Here is a 20,536-nt window from a genome sequence, read left to right as displayed (position 1 = left end):
GGAACTTGCAGAGGGAGGGTGTGAGGAGTCAGGCAGGTGCTACTGCACCGTCAGCACGTAGGAGTTATTTCTTGTCCGCTTGTGTATCAGCCAAGCACGCGCCTTGGATGGGTCATCCTTTGTAGGAGGTCGAGGGTCCAGACTCTGCACTTTATGGCTCCGCCATTGCCTCTGGGCTGGCGGTCCTTTGCCTCTGGCTGGCAGATGGAGAGAGAACGAGAAGTGCGAGAACGAGAGGTGCCTGCGGGTCAGTCCCAGCAGGAAGGCACATCTGCTTGCGTTCAGCTGCTAGTGCTCAGGACCTTGACCGCCCCTCACCGAGAGCAAACCGGGAAACCATCTGCAGGGCAGGCAGGCAGGCTGGCGCAGGTGTAGATAGTAGTGCCTGGGTTCAAGCCAGGCGATGGACTTGGGGCCCCGCTCTCAGTGTCTCTGAAGGGTGGAGCCCCTGGGAGGAAGGGTGGGCGCCCTGGTGAGGCAGCCATGCACAGGCACGGGTGGAGCTCCTCAGAGCGGGGGCTGCGGGAGAGCGTGGCGGTGCAGACCCAGGGCTGTCGGGCTTCTGATCCAGTTACAGACGTTGACCAAGGAGCATCCCAAGGGGAAACGGAAGGAGGGACGTGAGGTGAGGCCGGGCCAGCAGGCAGGTCTCAGAGGCCTATGAAGACCTCATGCCACAAGGCAGGAAATGTGGACTCCCACGGGGAGCGGCCAAGAGCTAGAGGACTACCGTGCTGACGAGCTCAGGTTTGGGTTTTGCTCAGTTCCTGGTGGGGTGCAGAGGACGAGCGGGAGGCAGGAGACCTGTGCGCTGGCCCCTGCAGCCCCCTGGGGAATGCGGGTGGAGAGCCTGACCCACTTTCCGCCTGTGGGCCTGCAGCTCCTGCTCACGGCTGTGTATGTGCGTGTGCGTGCACGCGTGTGAACACAGGGAACCAGATGGAAACCCAGCTGCCGCCTGGGCCTGGGCCCCGCGTGGCCGACTCTGGCTGCTGCTGGGGTCTGTGCTCGCGCTCAGGGTCGGCTCCACTCACAGCTCCTGGCGGGACTCAGAGTGGCCGGGAGCCACTATTCCAGCATGTTCTCTTTTCAGTCCTAAATTGTAAGGTCGAACTGCATGGAAGTAGCCCTGCCAGCATCAGAGCAAAGGAGCCACTGTCTCCAAATCACAGATGAAGATGGAGAATGAAAGACCAGAGAGTAGGTCGTTTGAGGCGAATAGATTTTAGACCAACTGGGTGAAACTTGGGGATTTTTCTAGGAAAATCTTCCAATGGCTTGAAGTTTCAGATGTGTTTATAAACCTTTAATATAGAGATTTGTTTAAACCTTAAAATCATCCCAATGTTCCAGCAGAAGAATATCGCCATGACAGAAGAGCTCTGAATCGAGGTTTAGAATTTCTCAGAGAAGCAGTTTAAAATGTCCCTTTGACCAGCATCAGAGAGCCCAGGCAGTTCTTCCACTCTTCACCTGAGCCCCTCTGGCTGTGGTCTGGACCATGACCGAGAAACTACCACCCGTCTCTTCCGCCTTCTTTCTTCCATCCCCGTAAGCGATTTTCCCCCAAGTATTGGCTCACTCTTTTTGTGTCTCCTGCTTGATAAGTATTTTCTGGTACCTGATGGCTAGGTGCTGTGCTCAGGAGAGACCCCAACAGGAACCCCTCGAGAGTGGCCGTCCTCCTGGAGGTTGGAGGCTAGTTGCAGGGGAGGGGTCCGCAGATAAAACTCTAAAGAGAATTCATGGATTTCTGCTTCTGATGTGTGTTCTGGTAGAGAAATGTGAAGCATTGGGGACATATGCACGTGGGGAGATCAGACAGGTCATCAGTGGAAGAGCAAGATTTGGCCGAGAGTGGAAGGGTCAGAAGCAGCCAGGGGAAGAGCATTTTGGAGTCGGGCTGACCCATGCTAAGGCCCTGGGTCAGTTCAAGGTCTGAAAGGCCAGTGCAGCCAGAGGCTGTAGAACGTGGGAAGGGTAAGAAGAGTGCCAGGCAGCCCTCCGGAAGAAGTGACATCCCCAGCCAGGGACCCCCTGCCTTCCCCTCTCCCACGCAGCTGCTCACATCCCTCCGCTCCCCCAGCCCCAGAATTGGTGGTTTCCACTGATGTAGGAAGAACAGAGGCAACAGCCCCCAGGCACCCCACCACCTTCCCTCAGATACCATGCCGGCAGCTCACGCTTTGTCTTCAACAGAGATCCTGGGGTCGGGCTGGACGGACTGGGAAGTCACGGACGTGATGGTGGGCTGTGTCCTGTTCCCCCTGCCCTCCCATCCAAGCCAGAGCAAGGTGAGCGCTGCAGAAGCCACGCTCCCTGTTGCGGAGGCACGCGCCGTGTCTGCTCACCGTCCGCTCGTACACGTCTGCACACGTCACCGTGAGGCACGGCACGGTCTGCAGCAGGGGGAATCAGCCTCCCCCAGCAGAAGGGAATCGGCTCAGCAGCTCATGCTCCCCCACCTGTGTCAGGACTGCACAACCTCTAAACACCGCTAATTTATGCCAGCTGTCACAGACTGAAGAAATGCCCCTGGTAGCATATTGAGGAAAAAGACATATCCATAGTCTGTCTAGGCCGAATCCCAGCTTTGCACAAACTCGGTACAGTTGAACGTAAAACGAAAGGGAAAATATCGACTGCGGACACAGACCAGGAGGATAGGCAGAGCGATTCCTCTTATTTTTTGATCATAGATATGACTACGCCCTTATGTGTATGTTGAACTAGAAAAAAATGAATTTCTTATAGTGAAAACTCTTATAAACCAGTCGAGCAGTATGCCTCTTTTGAATGCACTCGTGGCCTTAAGCCAACTATTTTCAAGGGAATAGAACAAAGCTTTCATGACACAGACTTAACCTTGGCCTCGGTTACCTTCTGCCTGTCTGTGAGGAGAGCCGTGTGCACCTAGCTATCAGGGCTCTGGAAATGAAGAAGAGAAGATCAGAGAGGACGGAGTGGACAGCTTATCAGGGACACTGAGCAGGATTTCAGCAGGTGGGGAAGTGGGAGAGGGTCCCAGGCAGGGGCTTGGGCGGGGCAAGGCAGAGATGAGCAACCACGGTCCTCCTGCCTCTGCCCAGAGTTTGCTTAGCTCATTTCACATGCACCTCATGCTATCCCACAAGGCAAAAATTCCTCATTTTTCAGATAAAGAGACTGAGACTCAGGGCCAGATTTATCCTTGGAGGTGTGTGATTCAGGGACTCTCTTCTGACCACATTGCCTCGGTTCACCAGGGAACTCTGGGGCAGAAAGGATGCATCTGTCACCTTGAGGGTGATGGTGGCTTCTCAGGTATACAACTGTCACAGCCCAGTTGTGCACATTAACCAGGTGCAGGTTTGGTGTGAGTTATGTCTGGATCAAGGAATTTCAAAACGTCTTTTTAAAAAAATCAAGCATTGCAAAATTCCCTTGGTGAAAAGTGGTGCCCAATATTACTTCAGACCTTATTCTATTCATTCATTCATTCACGGTGCCCATGCAGGCGGGTGACTTGTCCCTGCACCAGTGAGGAAGCCCAGCAGCCTGAATGGAAGCCCGCGGCCGTGCGATGTGCTGGGACCGCAGGATCCGGGCAGGGGAGGGCTGCCCTAACCCAGTACTGCAGACGTTCTGGGCGGACGCGCCATCGCCAGATGCTGCCCTGTGCAGTGCAGAATGCTCAGCAGCAACCCTGCTCCCGACCTTGATGCAGTAATGCCCGCCCGTCCCCTAAGCTGTGACAATGCAAGGTGTCTCCAGCCATCACCCACTGCAGGGTGTGAGCAGACCGCGCCCAGTGAAGAACCACGGAATGATGAAGGTTTGAGGTTGCAGACGTGCTAATGGCCCTGATGTGCTCATATGACTTGTGCACAGGCACCTCACAATGCGACTAATGCGTTAAAAATTAAGAGAGATTTTAAATGAAGCCACTGGGTTGCAGGGACCATGCTCTGGAAAGCCCTTCCGTGGGGCTTAGGCTGGACGGTGTCAGAAATGCAGAGCAGAGGCCTTCACACGGTCCAGCTGGGAGCACTGTGGCAAAGGACGAGTCTACAAAAAACTGGTCTAGCCACAGTGGCGGGGTAGTGGGAATGGGACCCGCCCCACCCAGCGGGGGACGAGCGGGGGAGGGGCGCAGCTCATGGAGACGTGGGGCCAGCACGATGGAGCGCAGCATAAGACCCAGGCTTGACCCCTGCGCGCTCTTGTTCAATGAGGCCTCAGAGCTGCAGCGAGTCCTTCTGGTGAGAGGAGCACAGTGGGACGGTGAGCCCCCCAGGGAAGGTGGGGCTGGAGCTGCAGCGAGGGGAAGCCCCGCTTCAAGCACTTGCCGGGTGGCTGCTATGAGCTGGCTTTGAAAGTCCGGGAAGCGGATAAGACAGACCCGGCTGAGCAGCACGTGTGCCTGGAGGAAGACCTCCATGCCCAGTGGCAGGAATCTGCTACTTGCTCCCATGACCAGAGTCTGCAGGTCCCTGTCAAAGGTGAAGCTGAGGCTGTGAGCTCAGCAAAGGCAGAAATCACACCGACCTGCTGTGCTCCACCCCTCACTGCCTAGCCCAGTGTGGGCGCCTAGTAGGTGCTTACTTAAATGCTAGTGAGAATTAACGTTAGTGTTGCTGGAAATTAGTGAGAGTTTAAATCATTGCCCGGAGGGAGAGGGGAGACGGGGATCCAGAGAGGATTTCCTGCGGTGGTGTGGCTTCGTACACAGGGGGGCTGTCAGTGACCGTATGAGAGCCTACTGTGCATGTGCTGGGACCCTAGGGGAACCAGCCCTCTGTGAGCAAACTACCGTGCACTGGGCACCGTACCTGGCCTCCTGTGAGAAATCTGTGCACCAGCCTCCCATGCACCAGGCCTCTGGCACCCTATAAGAAGCCTACTGTGTGCAGTGATAGTTAAAGCTTTGGCACAGAAGAGTTCTCAGAGAAGGGGTTCAGAAACAAAGCTGAGCAGAACCAAGAATCCAACTGCAAAGCAAAGTCAGAACAAAGAGGAATTCATCTTTTGGCAGGTGGGAGGGCTTCTGTCCCAGCAGTGGTTCTATGGAACCTGCAGCCACTCAACGGAAATTCCTCCCCAATCCATGTGGGTGGGAAGCCAAGAGGCAGCATTCACCATAGAGGGACCGGGGGCGGGGGACAAAGGGAGGACAGGCTGAAGCGCTGCCTCGGCAATTCCTAAACATCTGGCTGCTGACTTTGGCCCGGAGGATCCCTTTGCTGGGGCTGCTCGTGTTTGCTTTATAAATCCACAGAGACTTCGTGGCAGCAGAGAGAGCAGACCTAGAACTCTCTGTTCTGGCCTCCGCCCCGATCCTCTCTGCTCTTACCTAAGGAGTGTCATATACTCCTTAGGTATAAGTGGTGTGGACACCCGAGACGTGGGCATTAGAAGTGAGGATGGCCCTGGTGCCACTGACGAGCTGTCCAGCTCTGCTTGTGGCCCTCCTGAGACTGCATGGGAAGGCCTCCAAGGGGGCCAGCGTGAGCGGGTCCAGGAAGGGCAGTCCTCGGGCTGCACCCTTCTACACAGCCGAGCCCAGCTCACCAGGTTCCATCTCAGCGTGGTCCATTTTCCAAGCTCACGGTGATGGAGCAGGGATGCAGCGCTGAGCGGCCTGGACGCTCTGACCCAAAGGAACTTTCCTACCCTGTGTGGTCAGGCAGTGCCTGCTTGAAGAGCTGGCAGAAATGGCCACGACCCCATCCTCAGGACCTGACAAGGCGTCGCTCAGTCCCTGCTGGAGCCTGTGTGGCAGTCACCCCGGGCTGGCCACGGTTCATCCCCCAGAGCCCTCGTGCCTTTGGGCCCTGCTGGGTTTCTAGAGGTGATGGGCTGAACTAGCCCCGCCCCCAGTCTCCGCCGTGAGCCCTGGAGTAAGCACCCCGCCTCATCGGCCTCGGTTTCTCCACCCATCAAATAGATCTGTGGCTGGGCACCCAGGCAGAGTGGAGGCAGGAACCAGATGACCCTCAGGATTTCTCGGCACTGGACCTGGGCTGTAGTGAGCGCTCGGGAATGCGAGGTGCGCTCTTCTCCTAGAGAGGTCCAGTGCATCCAGCCTCAGCTCTGCTGGTTTCTGGGCCAGTGAGGTTCCCCACCTGGAAGGCGGCTTGGGCTGTGGCTGCCTTCTTGGGGTTTTGCGTATTCTCTCTTTTCTTGTGCTTTTCCTAACCAAAAGACCCCCTTTGGGGGGGGGGCATTCTGACCAAAGGTAATAAAAGCTACTGAGGACTCAGTGTTCACCAGGAGCTGGGCTCTGTGCTCTATCTGCGTCAATTCTTACAAGTTTCACAAAGTGTATATCATCATTCACTTTCACAGGTGAGGAAACAGGCACAAAGCAGCTAAGCAATTCAACTGAGGTCACACAGCAAGTGGCAAAACTAAATGTTTAAAAACACTGAGACAAAATTCATGATCCTAAGCCCAGTGCTACACTGCCCTTAGGTGGCTGTCTACCCACCTCCATGCGCCTGAACCCAGGAGGCTTCCCTGCAGTTCCCTGGTTAGTGATGCTATGAAAATAGGACCCGTCTGTTGACACGAGTCATGGTACCCATGCTGGGGTAGAAAATTGAATATTTGCTAATACAAATATCTTAGCAAATAATCCCTCATACTCATAGGCCTGAAGAAAGGCTGGTCTTATCTGAGCAGGGCAGGGCCAGCCACAACAGGGGTCTCTGTGGGCATCGATATTTCCTCGACAATCTCCGGAACCTGGCTGTTGTACAGCCCCCTCCTATGTACCATCTCCTAACAGCAGAGGCCCAGTAGCTGTTTGTTAAAGCATTAGGAGAATCAATGAAAGTATAAATAAATGAACAGAATGATAAACTAGCGTTTTGCCTGTCGGGTGGAATACAAATAGGGCTCTCTTACCCTGCAGCCTTCCACCATTAAGGGAAGACCTTCTCTATTTAACCCGCCTCCTCTAAGAATGAGTTTAGGTTATTCCTAGAGACTGGGCAAGTAGAAGCTTGCCAGGTTAGATCACAGTGCCTCCCTGTAGGACCTGCAGTACCAGAAACGGGGAGCGCATTGGTTTCCATCTTGACTCATCTCAGCACCTTGGACAGATCCCAGCACAGGGCCCTAGCTCCACAGATAGGGCTCTTCAGCTGGATTATGGGATGTCTGTTCTGCAGCAAGCCATGCATATTATTGGATTGATCTCATCCTTTAGTTAGAAACACACCAACCTCCACTTACAGAGGAAGAGGCTAAGGCTCAGCAAGGTCGAGTGAGGCAGCGGTACCAGCCAGTGCCCCTGACTCCTGTGCCCACGATCATTCCTTGACACCAGGCTGGTTCCTGATATGAGCTGCCAGCCAATTCTTGGCTGCCTCCAGCTTCCCTTTCACAACAGGCCCTGGCTTACCACGGTGTGACTTCAGACCTTTGGACTTCATGTGGGTGTAAAAGCCATATGCATCTAGTAGAAACCGTACTTCAAATTTTGCATTTTGATCTTTTCCTGGGCTAGCCAGAGGCAGTATCGCAGTCTCTCATGACGCTGGGCGGCGGCAGCCAATCAGCTCCCTCAGCCTGGTGATCATGGGCGCTGCTGAGCAAGGTGCTCGGGAGGTAAGGTGGCTTTGATAACATTTCTACTCCAGCTTTCATCAACTTACGATGGGTTTATCAGGTGAAACCATGGTAACTCAGGGAACCTCTGCAGCTTGTCTTGTAGGATAAATCCACCTCCCAGGCTTCTCCTGGGTCTCTCTCTGTGCCTGGCCCTGTGTCAAATGACATGATGCAGAAAGGAAAAGGCTCCCCAGTTCAGTTCCTAACAGGGCTCAGCCTTTTGCTTTGTCTTTTCACCATTTAGAATCTCTGCCGAAGGTGTGGACATCGTCTTGGACTGTCTGTGCGGGGACAACACTGGGAAAGGCCTCAGCCTTCTCAAACCCCTGGGAACGTACATTTTATATGGTGAGTGGTGCACGGCGGCAGGACATGGTCAGCAACAGGGACACTGCACGTGCCCCCGGGACCACGGTTCTGAAAGGTGGACTGTGGTGGTGTGTTGGAGTGGTAGGATGGCCGTTTCATTTCTTCTCCTGTTGATACTGCCCTTAGTTGTTTTCAGTGATAAACTTTGTGCCTACTGCCCCATAATCCTGTCACCTTAGAAGAGATAAAACACAGCCGAGCCATGGTAGTCTCTGAGATGAGTAGAACCTTTAAGGGACTTGGCCCGCAGGAAGTGGAAAATAGTCATGGCTTCAAGGATGTTCAGAAGATGAAGGCACAGAGGACCCGCGGCAGGATGGAGAGCAGTGGGCAGGATGTGGAGGGATTCCTTGCTCTTGGTGGTGGGTCATAAAGGGCAGTCCTCCTTCCTCCAGACTACCGGAATGTCCCATCAAGATGGGTGCCTTGGACAGACAGGCCCGTGTCTAGTCCTATCTTCTCTGTGTCTACGTCCATTTCTGTGCTCTGGAGTGTGGGGAAGGCTTATGACAACAGCTGGGAGTAAGTCCTCTCCAGTGGGACTCTAGGCCTCCTCTATCCCAGGCCTGCAGGCTCATTTAAACCTCAGTATCTACAAAGTCAAAAAGGCTTCCATGAGGCCAAAAGTCACATTCCAAGGCCAAAGACACTGGGATTATCTAAAGTCTGAGATTCTTGACAGCTCAGTGCCCTGTTGGTGCAATAGATATTGAACCTTAACTCTGGATAGCTCAGGGGGAAAAAAAAAAACCAACAAACTCATTTCCCTGACAGTAACTGAGAAGCTTATGAAAGAGATATTTGCGGGGTATAAATATCTTTTTGTCGTCATCAGTTCATTATAACAGAAAGAGAACCGAGCTCATCAGAGGCGGATAAACACTCCATCGCTGGTGTTCTGATCATTTCTACCGTGTCCACGTATTCCCCTGGAAGTGGATACATGCTTTATTATCATGATTGGTGATAGCCCCTCTGAGAGTCAAAGGACGTTGTAGGGATAATGAATATGATGAATACAATGCAGAGGGACAGCTTATTCATCTTTGCTTATCATTTATCAGGATTTTACTTTTGACCTAATGCCATGATGTCATTTTTGTGCACTTCAGCTTAATTCTCATAATTATCAAGTGCATTAGATCGATTCCTTGGTTACTAAGTAATGGAAGCCTGGTGGCTGTTAGCCCATAAAAGCAGAAGCTATAAAAGTGAACTAACTGGCTACTAGTTTACCCAGGCTGAATAATTGAGTTTAATATATACATTCGATTGTCATTAAATTATTATCCTCTAAGAACTTACTTCCTTACTTTCTAAGAACTTAAATCTCTGGGGACAAGCCAGGAAAGTCATTGCAAAGGTACCATTATAGTATCCCTATATTTTGATGTCCCTCCCCCACCAGGAAGGTGTCTTTCCTCTCAGTCCGTGCATCTTAGAGTAACTTCCCCAACTCTACTTGCCATCTGCATCTGAGCCCGGTTTGTACAAATTGGCAAAACTAACTTCTTGTTGCATTTGTCATATTCACCACTCTGCCCAGAATTTTTTGGGCCTGACCCCTTGGTTCCACCATTTCCTTGGCTCCCGAATCTGTTTTTACCCTCCCTTTCTTTCTTCTGCACTTCCTTTCTCCATGCATCCCAATTCCCCTCCACCACCTAGGTGCCCAGCCCAGGTCAGAGCCCCGCACTCTCCCTTGCTGGAGAGTCACATTCAGATCCATAGAGTGGGTTCCCACAGGAGTTCACCTCTCAGTCTCAAAGAGCAGAACCTGGAAGCTGTCTCAGCAGCTCCTCATTCCATTAAAACGCTGGCCTCAGTGGCCCTGGGATACACAGCCAGTTTTCCAAAGTCATCAGTCACTTTGAGGAGAGTCACCACTTCCTCTTTGATCCAATGACACTTAGTCAAAATAATCACCCTGAAGCCCAGCCTCCAATCTCTCATTTTTCCAAGGCTGAATTAGACTTGTTTTAAAGCTTGTGCCAGTTGGGCACCAAACAACTGCTGTCCTTCCACGTGTAAGAAGCGATGCCAGTTTCCGTTAACAAGTGCTTGACTGGGGACCCTTTCTTCTGCAGGTTCGTCCAACATGGTGACTGGAGAGACCAAGAGCTTCTTCAGCTTTGCTAAATCAGTAAGTACCTGTGCATGTCTGCTGGCCCGTGGTGGCCCAGGGATCCGTGTGTTGTGGACTCCTCCCTCTGCGACGCTGCCCTCCTGTTTGTCCTTCATTTGCATCATTTCCTTTCAATAAAGCCTGGGTTCCTGCTCTGCTCTTTGCACCTGGACAGGCCCAGGACTTGGGCTGCTTTTATCTGAATGAAGTCAAGAGGTGTGAGTGCAGGGAAACTCTAGAAGGCGGTATTTCAACAGAGATTGCTTAGGCGTTGGCATTTTTAATCATCAGTCAGAATTGGACTTAGCATTAGTGCACTTTATTTGCTCCCAAGAGGACAGGCCTCTCAGTTTGGCCACTTTCTGACCAGGTCTCTGCGTGTACCTGACATCCTCCTGTGTCCCTGTCCTGAGTGGGATCCCATGCCTTCACCAAACTCTGAATGCAGCTATTTTGTCTGCCGTTGAGAAACCTCCTCTCTGGGCATTTGCGCCTGCTGTGTGCCTGCTTGGATGTGCATTCCTGTCCAGAGTTACGGAATGCCAGACGTTAGCGAATTTGGGCTTGTCCTTTTATCTCACCCCCACCCCCAGGACAGGGGCGGCTGCTCTCCACTGCGCTTGCTGTGTGCCTCCTGCACAGCCAATGCCGCCCAGTGGCTTCACACACTGTTACAAGCGTTTTCTAGGCACCTAATATTTGTAGCACTGTGTCAGGCATCCAGTGCAGAGAGAGGTGGCTCTTCTATTCCAATGAGGAATGCAAACCCAAATGCAGTGAGACGTAACAATGGTGTGATTGATGGCCATCCAGCCTCAGAAGGGGATTGGAATAGGGTGCAGAATAGAAAGCAGCAGGATGGGACAGAGGCATTTTGAATAGAGTGGTCAGGGAGAGCCGTGGGAAGTTGGGAATCTATTCTATGCGTGGCACTATGGGGCTTTCATGTGCTCCCAAAGAGCCAGCACCAGCTGCCAGAAACTTCCCTGATTCTGGGAGGTTACTGCTCCCTACACCTACGAGAGTGGAATTAAAGGGCTTCGTTCTGTACCGAGGCTTTAAAGTCCAGGCCAGGGATCACCTAGGCCACAGGATCCGCAGGAGGAGCAGGGTGGGACCCATCCAGGATGCTGTCTTCCTGTGTCCCCGAAGACAGATGGGGTACCATGCACAGCTGTTTTATTAATGTGGCTGTAACTGGTGTGATGCTTCTGTGGGTTACCACACTGGTTGTGAATTACCTGCAATCGTAAGAAGCGTTTTCCCTTTCTCCCCTAAATGCACAATCGCCATGCACAGCACTAAAGAAATCATTGCAGTGTGCCCACGCTCCGCGAACCCCCAGCCGGGGCGGAGGCAGATTCCTCTGCGTGTTACGCTGTGGGGCTGAAGGTTAAGGATGAAGGCTGGCTGGATCAATGCTAGTTAGTTAGAAGTAATCTGAAGAGAGGGTCTAACAGTGGAGGGAGGACTTAGCTACGAAAGGGTCTTAAAAATATTCTGTGGATTTAAGAAAGGTGTGGGACTTGTACACAGATTTCTCACTCTGCTTTCTTAATTTTGTTCCCTTTTAAAATTTCCCTGATTTTCAAACGTGCCGTTTGCTTTCAGGCCTTAATGATGATACTCACAGATGAGGATCAGGCCTACAGCAAGGTCTGCCTCCAAATTCAGAGCTCTTAGTTTCTAAAACAAAACAGCCCTTTCAAATTAAGATGATAAAAGTTGCTTGTGCTTATGGAGCACCTAGCAGGAGTCAGGCAGCGTTCCAGGCACCTAACATGCATAAGCGCACTTACTCCTCATAACACTGCCATGAGGTTCAGCGAGGAAAGCCAGCACAGATAGGCTAGGTGACTCCACTAAAGTCACACAGCTAGTCAGTGGTATTCAGCCCAAGAGCTCTCTTAACCCCAACGGTGGAGCAGTTGTTGATTCAGCAAGCATCCCTCCCACAAATATTCCTCGAGGCGCTGCAGATTTAGCATGCATCAAGTTACTCATCATTTTTCTACCTTTGCTTTGTAAAAAGACGTTCATAGTCAAATGTGTGACTCTTCTAGAGCCGGCCCTTGCCTTTGCCAAGGGCTGTACATTTTTTGGTGAAGAATTCTGTATATGAAACTTATCCCTGATTCCAATCTGTCTTTCCCAGACATATTTACCTGACATGAGTCTCCCAACTTAAACGATCAAAATCTGGCCAGGCACTGTGGCACTCACCTAAAGTCCCAGCACCTCAGGAGGCCGAGGCAGGAGGGTGTCAAGTTCAAAGCCAGCCTCAGCAATTTAGCAAGGCTCCAGGCAACTTAGTGAGACCCTGTCTCAAAATAAAAACATAAAAAGAACTGGGGATGTGGCTCAGGGGTTAAGGACTCCTGGGTACCATGTCCGTCAGAGACAGAAGAAGAATGGGGGACGGGCAGGGGGTCATAGAAGGAAAAGTAGAAGGGACAGTGAAGCTGGAGGGTTGGGACTTTGCAGTGGTTCTCAACTAGGGGTGGTTTTGCCCCCTGTAGGGACGTTGAGTAACGTTGGTACCAATAAAATAAAATAAAAATCTTTTACTTTTGTAAGCCTCTTCAAATCTTTTTGGAAAGAGGCAGAATACAAATAAGCACCTTGATAACAAATACCATGAATGCTTGTGAAGGTCCGTCATGTTTCCGTTTGCATTCTGTACTGAAACTTACAGTAAACACTGCGCCCATTAAAACCCTCCAGAAACTAGAAGTTTGAATTTCTAACCGGTAACTGGCGCCAAAGGAATAGCAATTAAATCAGCACAGAGTGGGGGACAGCCCTGTCTGCAGGTTGTTGAGGGATGATGTGCTCGTGCTGATGTCTCAAGTGGGGAGCTGAGAGACTGGAAAAGAGCCACTTCTACCTGTCGTGTGTGTCCCAGCCGGGTCTTCAGTCCAGGCCTCTCAGCTTCAGTGCGGCAGTATTTTGGGCTGGATCATCTTTGCTGTGGAGGCTGTCCTGGGCACCGTAGGGTGTTGAGCAGCATCCCTGGCTTCTACCCATTAGTTGCCAGCAATAGCCCTTGACCCAGGATCACAACCAAAAATGTCCCCCAACGTTACTCAACGTCCCTACAGGGGGCAAAACCACCCCTAATTGAGAACCACTGCAAAGTCCCAACCCTCCAGCTTCACTGTCCCTTCTACTTTTCCTTCTATGACCCCCTGCCCGCCCCCCATTCTTCTTCTGTCTCTGACGGACAGGTGTAGCCCTGTCCTTATCCCCACTAGGAAAGCTACCCCTGCAATCACAGGGGTCACCCCACCATGCCCCCCAAAAGCTCTTCAATCTCTGCCTCGCCAGTCCCAGAGCAGCCCTCCCTTGCTAAGTGTTTGGTGCTCATCTTCTGGGAGTCACTGGAGCAGAATGCCACACAGTCTGGGGAGAAGCTCGGAGCATTTCAGAGAGTGAGCTAAGGAGCCAGGACCCCACCCGGCCCCCAGAGCCAGGGATTCCAACCACGTTCTTAACGTTCGGACTCTACGTGGCCCAGGACAGCTTGGGTACCCGTCTCTAGAATGCTTGGGGCCAGAAGTGTTTCAGATTTGGGATTTTTTTAGTTTTGGAATATCCGCATATGACATAATGAGATGACTTGGTGATGAGACCCCAGTCTGAACACAAGATTCATTTATGTGTCACTTTATATGCAGAATCTAAATTTTTTTTCTGTTTTTTAATTTGTTCCAGTTAGTTATACCTGACAGTAGAATGCATTTTGACCCATCATACATAAATGGAGTCTAACTTTTCATTCTTCTGGTGTACATGGTGTACACCATGATTTACATTGATTATGTAATCATATATGCACATAGGGTAATAATGTCTGATTCATTCTACTATCCTTCTTACCCCCATACTCCATTCTCTCCCTTCTAATGCAAAGTACCTCTATTCTTCCCTAGGGCCCCCCACTTATTGTGAATTAGCATCCTCACATCAAAGAAAGCATTCGGCCTTTGGTTCTTTGGGATTGGCTTATTTCACTTAGCATGATATTCTCCAGCTTCATCCATTTACAGGCAAATGTCATACTTTCATTTTTCTTTAAGGCTGAGTAATATTCCATTGTGTACATGTACCACATTTTCTTTATCCATTCATCTGTTGAAAGGTGGTTCCATAGTTTAGCTATTGTGAATTGAACTGTTATAAACATTGATGTGGCTGCGTCACTATAGTATGCTGATTTTAAGTCCTTTGCATATAGGCCAAGGGATAGCTGGGTCAATAGTGGCTCCATTCCAAGTTTTCTGAGGACTCCCCACACTACTTTCCAGAATGACCAGGAGAAAAATCCAGCTTGAAGAAAAATTTACATGATGTTTTAGTATACCTGCATTTTGATGAGACCTGTCACACAAGGTCAAGTGTGAAGTTTCCAAGTGTGGCATCCTGTTGGCTCTGAACTTCTCAGACATTGGAGCTTTTTGGATTGGGGGTTTGGGACGTTCAACCTGCATTTGGTTTGGGGCTCTCCCACCTAGATCCTGGAGCTCAGCGTGAGCCTCGCTGTCTGTCGTATCCTGTGCACTCCCAGCACCTCCTGATGAAACAGGTGCTTTAAAAATACCCAAGGAGAGCTGCCAGCATCGGGGGCGGCAGATGTGGCTGGCATTGCGTCTCCCTAACCCAGTGCCCACTTGTCTTCCAGTGGTGGCAGGTGGAGAAAGTGAACCCCATCAAGCTGTACGAAGAGAACAAAGTCATCGCGGGGTTTTCCCTCTTACACCTGCTCTTCAAACAGGGCCGAGCGGGCCTCGTTCGAGGCGTGGTGGAGAGACTCATAGGCCTGTACAACCAGAAGAAGATCAAGCCGGTGGTGGACTCCTTGTGGGCCCTGGAGGAGGTAAGGATGGTGTCTTCCCGCCATAAGCAGCCTCCTGTCTTTGGTCCAGGCAAGTCTGGGCAGCCAGAGACAGTTTGTTACTAATGATTTTTCCCTAGGTTGGTTTGTTGGAAATGAGTGTCCTGAAAGTCACTGTCTCATAGTATAGTGCTTTTGATGGAAAAACTATTGAAGTTTCTTAGTATTTCTCAGACTGTGTGCCCCAGCTCCGCACCAGTGCCCTGAACCCTTGCCTGCTGAATTTGCATGGAGGGGTACAGTTCAGCTGGGTTAACAGAGAGTGCATGCACCATTACAGTGTCATTGCACATTGTCACCTTGTGGGTACATCAGAGATCAAGGGCAGACAAGAACTCAGAGCTGAGACGATTTGAGTGCTGAGCCCAGATGTTTTCAACCCCCCAGGGGGACATTGTTACCTGTCATGGTGGATGCTGCAATTCTTGCTGAAGGGTTAGGTCTGCTGTTGGATTGAGTCTTTTCACTAATGGGTCCGCCAGAAGTTCTAGTAGTTGAAAGCATTCTTGACCATGAAAAAATGAAGGGCCCCTATCATAACCTTTGAGGGTGCTGAAACATGAACTGGTTGTCTTGGTTCATGTAGGACTTGCAGGAGGAGATGGGGTCTACACAGCCCTTCCGAATGAAGGAAGTTTTGGACAAAGTAAGATTTAGTTGTGGTTGCTCTTTCTGAGGACAAATGGAGGGTGTGGCCTGGGTTTCAGGAGGTGCTGCACCAAGATCTTCCTAAGCCAGGAGTCTATATAACGTTGACTTCAGGGAACCAAGAAGGCCCTGAAAAATATCTGAAAATATGTCGGGTGTGTTTTTGTTTGTGTTTTCCATTTCTCACGGGTGAAGTGCCTTATAGTATGAGTGCTGTTTTATGCTTTGAGGAGTCACAGATGTCTTTACCATCTGTAGCAAATGCTACGTTCTATGGGACAGGGTGCGTGTGTTTCTGGGAAGAACCTGCTCTACTTGCCTGTTGGACTAAGTTGACCCAAAGGCAGTAGCTTTCCAAGCACAGAGATATCCCCAAAAGGCTATGTAGGGAGAACTGTCTCACCAAAAACAACCCACCCTGTGTCTGTGGACCAGAAAGGTGTCCATGTATCTCTCCATGTGTGAAGTATCATGCATGGTCTCAAACTCAGCCAGCGAAAGATTTTTTTGTCCTTTTATTGGGGTACTAGAGTTATATATAATCATTGGGTTCATTTTGACATCATTATGTGTACATGGAATTTAATTTACTCCATTTCCCTTCTCCCTTCTCCCTTCTACTGGTCTACCTTCCACTCATTTATAAACATAGACATATAGATATAATCTTTTTATATGAATGTTTTATTACATAAAATTTTAAGTGCTTTTGTATATATAAGTGTATGCAGTATATATTGTGTATATAAGTACATATATATACATGTACTTAAAGTAGTACAGTATACTTGTCACCCCGATTCCACATCTGCTCAGTTACATGCCATCTTTGCATAGGCTACTTTGAGTACTTTCATTCCACCGTTCCACCCTTTTTCGGTCCTTCTTCCTTCCCCATCAATCTCCTTCCTATGCTCCACTGATCTCTCTCCTATTTTCATGGAATTCGCCCCGCTCCCCCCACCTTTTTGGTTTACCTTCCACAAATGAGAGAAAACATTTGCTCCTTGATTTTCTGGGTCGGACTTATTCCACGTAGCATGATGTTCTCCACCTACCGGCAAATGCCATGATTTCATTGTGGCTGTTGTGTATAGAGTCCGCATTTCTTCACCCCTTCATCTGTTGGCAGGCATCTGAGCTGCTACTGTGCATATGCTGCTATAAACACTGGTGTGACTATCACTATAGTATGCTGATTTTGGTTCCTTTGGGATAATAACCGAGAGTGGAAGAGTTGGGTCATATGGTGGTTCCATTCCTAGCGTTTTGAGGAATCTTCATACTGCTTTTCAGAGTGATTGTACCCATTTGCAGTCCTACCAACAGTGAATGAGCATACCTCTTCCTCTACATCCTTGCAGTAGTATTATTTCATATTCTTGATGGTTTCCATTCTGACTGGAATGAGAGGAATCTTAATGTCATGTTGATTTGCATTTCCCTGATTATTAGAGATGTTGGACATTCACTTTTTCATGTATTTGTTGGTCAATTTTTCTTTTGAAAAATGAAAAAATCTTATTTCTTTTGATAGAAGAAATACGTCCTCATTACAGGAAATTCCCAAATTAACCAAAAACGTAAGGAGAAAATAAATGACAGGTCCACATTCCAGAGAAGGATAATGTCATTAACATCTTGTCTCACTTCCTTCCAGTGTTTTCTCTAATGCAGGTGCTCACTGTGATTCAATTCATTGCTAAATTAAACCAGTTAATAATGCATGCTTTCTGCTGTGTAATTACCAAAATGGTTAGCCTGTTGTGGTGATCTTCTTGAAAATGTTTTTAATTGAATGGGTTGGACATCCGTATGTTCACCATGTCATCTCAGTGGAACAGGGAAAGGCTGAGCTGCATGGATACGGGTTCTCAGTGTCAGGGAGGAGAGAAAATTGGAAATAGAAAAGACCAGGGGAGGAGCTTAATTCATCCATGGGTCAGAGAAGACTCTTATGCCTAAACTCAGTGCCCAAAGGACTCCAGCAAGTCTGGTGGCATTAAGTGAGGATTGAAAGCCAAGAGGGACTCCTGCTGGCCCAGGGGGTTCTTATGAGTGTATCCGATATCTTTACTTGGTCACAATGGTAATTAAATCACCAAATGCTTATTAAATAACTACTGTGTGCTGGTACTGTGCAAATGCCAGAGACCCAGTGGCAACCAGATGGTCAAGTCCTTGGACTTCATAGAGCTGTATTCGAACAGTGGAAAGGGGTGGAAATACTGAAGTATACAAACACACGCAGGGTGATTACCAACTAATGAGTTCATGGAAGGAGATAGGTCGGGGTGCATGTGAGTGACTCGGTGGAGTGGGGAGACTTGGTTTCTGCTGAGCAGTGAAAACCACCTCTTCATTATTGCTCTCCTACGTGCCTTTTTAGAATATTTTTGGTTTTTGCCATATCAACCCTTTCATGAAAATTTTGTATTCCCTCTCTCTCCACACACACACATTCTCTAAGAATACCTGTGCTCTGTGCATTAAAAGAATAAGATTTTTTTCATCTCCTGAGACTACCTTTCCACCTCGTTGGCATGCTAAGGGGTCCATTGAGGATGCCCGCTGCAGACTGAGTAATAAAGATGGAAGGTTCCTTGGAGTGACGTCTTTTGAGCTGGGATAGGAAGGTGGCAAAAATCTGAAGGAAGAGTATTTAAAGCAGAGAGACCCTAAGAGATGAGCAAGAACCATCTTGGAGAATTCCACAGGTGTCTTGCGAGCCAAGGAGGATGTGGTGCAAAGAGCCTGTATAGGTCAGCGAGGAAGGGCCGGAGGGGAAGTGCACTTGACTCTAAGCACTGGGGGAGGCTGCTAAAGGGTTAAAGTCAAGAGGTGCTGTGCCATGGTCCCAAGGGAAGAGGCTGGGGTTACTAGCCAGGGCCCTGGGCAAGTACCGAAGTCTAATATGCAGGGAAGACCCCATCTGTCGAAGGAGTGGCAGAGGCACGCTGACGTACACATCAGGAAGCTGACGGCAGGCTGCTCAGCTGCCCTTAGCGGGGGCAGCAGGACTCATCACAGCCCTCACTGCTGAGGACACAGGCGCTTTATGACTCCAGAGCTCACTCAGGACCAGCAGAGCGTGAGCGTGCTGAGGATACAGAGCAGGGCCCTGGGGACCCGGCTGGAGCTTGCTTGACTAGGCTGTGGACTGCGTGCAAGGAAGTCTGGGGTCTTCCCTCCCATCTCCGCTCTTGGTGCTGCTGTCTAATGTGGACTCCCTCCTACTAGGAGTCTCCTTACTGACTGTCCCACCCTTGCATCTTGCCCTGCTCCAGGGCATTCTCTGACCAGCTACCTCAGGGGGCTGAGCAAAACCTAAACCAGATCATGCTCCACCCTGCTGAAAGCCCACCCACCCATGGCTCCCTCTGAGCCTGAAATAGAGTCTAGACCCCTATCGTGGTCACAGGCCCACCCCATCTGATTCCCGCTGGTCTCCACCAGCTCCTGTGTGCACCTCCCTCCTCCATCCAAGCTTCCAGTGCGCACAGGCTTCTGGTCCTTGAACCCACCAAGTCTCCTGTCTGGAGCCTCTGAACCAATTGCTTCCTCTATTTCGAACGTTCCTCCTCCTGGTGTTTGCAAGGTGGCTTCCTTCTCATTCCTTGCAACTCAGCTTCAACGTGAACTCTAGGGAGTGTCCTTCTCTAACCCCACCTCTTAAAAGAGGCCACCTCTGTGCTTCTCCTGCACTCACTTCCCAGTTTGATACCCTCCGGACTTACCGCTGTTTGAAATTCTCTTGTGCATTTGTTTGCTGACTTGTTTCGACTCTTGCCCCCCTGCCACTAGAATGTGAACCCCATGTGAGGAAAGACCCACACCATGTTACTCCAGACCCCTGTGCACGGCAGAGAAGATGCATGAATAATTAAGGAATCCCCAACACACAGAAATATGACAAGTTGGAGATTTTGTGTACTTAATAATAAATATTTTACAAATGAATGAATAACTGAATGAATGAGCAAGCTGTACTAAAAAAGGTATCATTACTTAAAGGCAAGTTTACAAAGTCATATTTTCTCAACCTGGGTGTGATTGATATTTGAGGCAGAATAATTCTTTGCTGGGGGTGGAGGGGGCTGCCCTGAACACAGCGGGATGGTCATCAGCATCCCTGGGGAGCACCTACTTTCTGCCAGCAGAGGCAATACAAAAATGTTCCAGACATTGTCAAATGTCCCCTGGGTGGGACAAGGGTCAAGGACGAAATCACTCCGACTTGAGAACCACTGCTTCCAAAGAAGCTATGATGATTGATTTAGTTGCCAGCAAACAAAGGGATTGTAGATCTTTCCAGCAGGGAGGGAGAGAGATGGCTGCCGCCTGTTTGCCAACCGAAGCGTCCACAGCCGCTCATGAGCAGCACCCACCAACATTCTGAGGGTTCTTTTCTACAGTATTTACAGACATCTGTTTAGAGCCATGGTTGAGCCAAATGTGGCTATTTATCAAGCCCACGTAGCTCTGCTGGGATCTAAGGGAGTAGAGCCTGCTTATTGCTTACGAGCCTTGGAAGGGGGCTGTGATGATTTCCCCCTCCCCTTTGGTAAATGATTGCACAAAATTGGTTTTCAGACCAGCTCTAAAACTCCATCTATGGAATAGAGAGTCCACAGGGATTAAAAGAAAATTTTCTTGGGCTCTCCAAGACTTCCAACTAGAAGATTTAATAATATCAGAGACGATTAAAGTTTCTTTTTAGCCATCTGTCTTTGGCTTTATTGTAAGTTTAATACACAGAGCAGAGTGGTTATAATGTAGCCTCAGGTTTGCTTCCAGATATGAAATGTGCAGCTGTATATTAAGTTGGAATAAAATTAACTTCACAGACAGTTTTGAGGTGGGAAAGGGATGAAAAGAACTGTTGATCCATGGAGCAGCAGAAG

General features: G+C 49.8%; 1 protein-coding gene across 1 annotated transcript in view; it reads left to right on the top strand.

The window, feature by feature from the left end:
* The window catches only part of VAT1L (vesicle amine transport 1 like), a 143,146-nt gene that overhangs the window by 60,221 nt on the left and 62,389 nt on the right, over nt 1-20,536 (top strand). The window contains exons 5-7 of the mRNA XM_079116952.1: nt 7,841-7,944; nt 10,053-10,108; nt 14,772-14,966. Of these exons, the coding sequence (XP_078973078.1) occupies nt 7,841-7,944; nt 10,053-10,108; nt 14,772-14,966 (355 nt within the window). The remainder of the gene's footprint in view (nt 1-7,840; nt 7,945-10,052; nt 10,109-14,771; nt 14,967-20,536) is intronic.

The sequence above is a fragment of the Sciurus vulgaris genome, assembly GCF_902686455.1.
Source record: "Sciurus vulgaris genome assembly, chromosome: 17".
In the NCBI taxonomy this organism is placed as follows: domain Eukaryota; kingdom Metazoa; phylum Chordata; class Mammalia; order Rodentia; family Sciuridae; genus Sciurus; species Sciurus vulgaris.
This window is presented reverse-complemented; position numbering and strand designations above follow the sequence as displayed.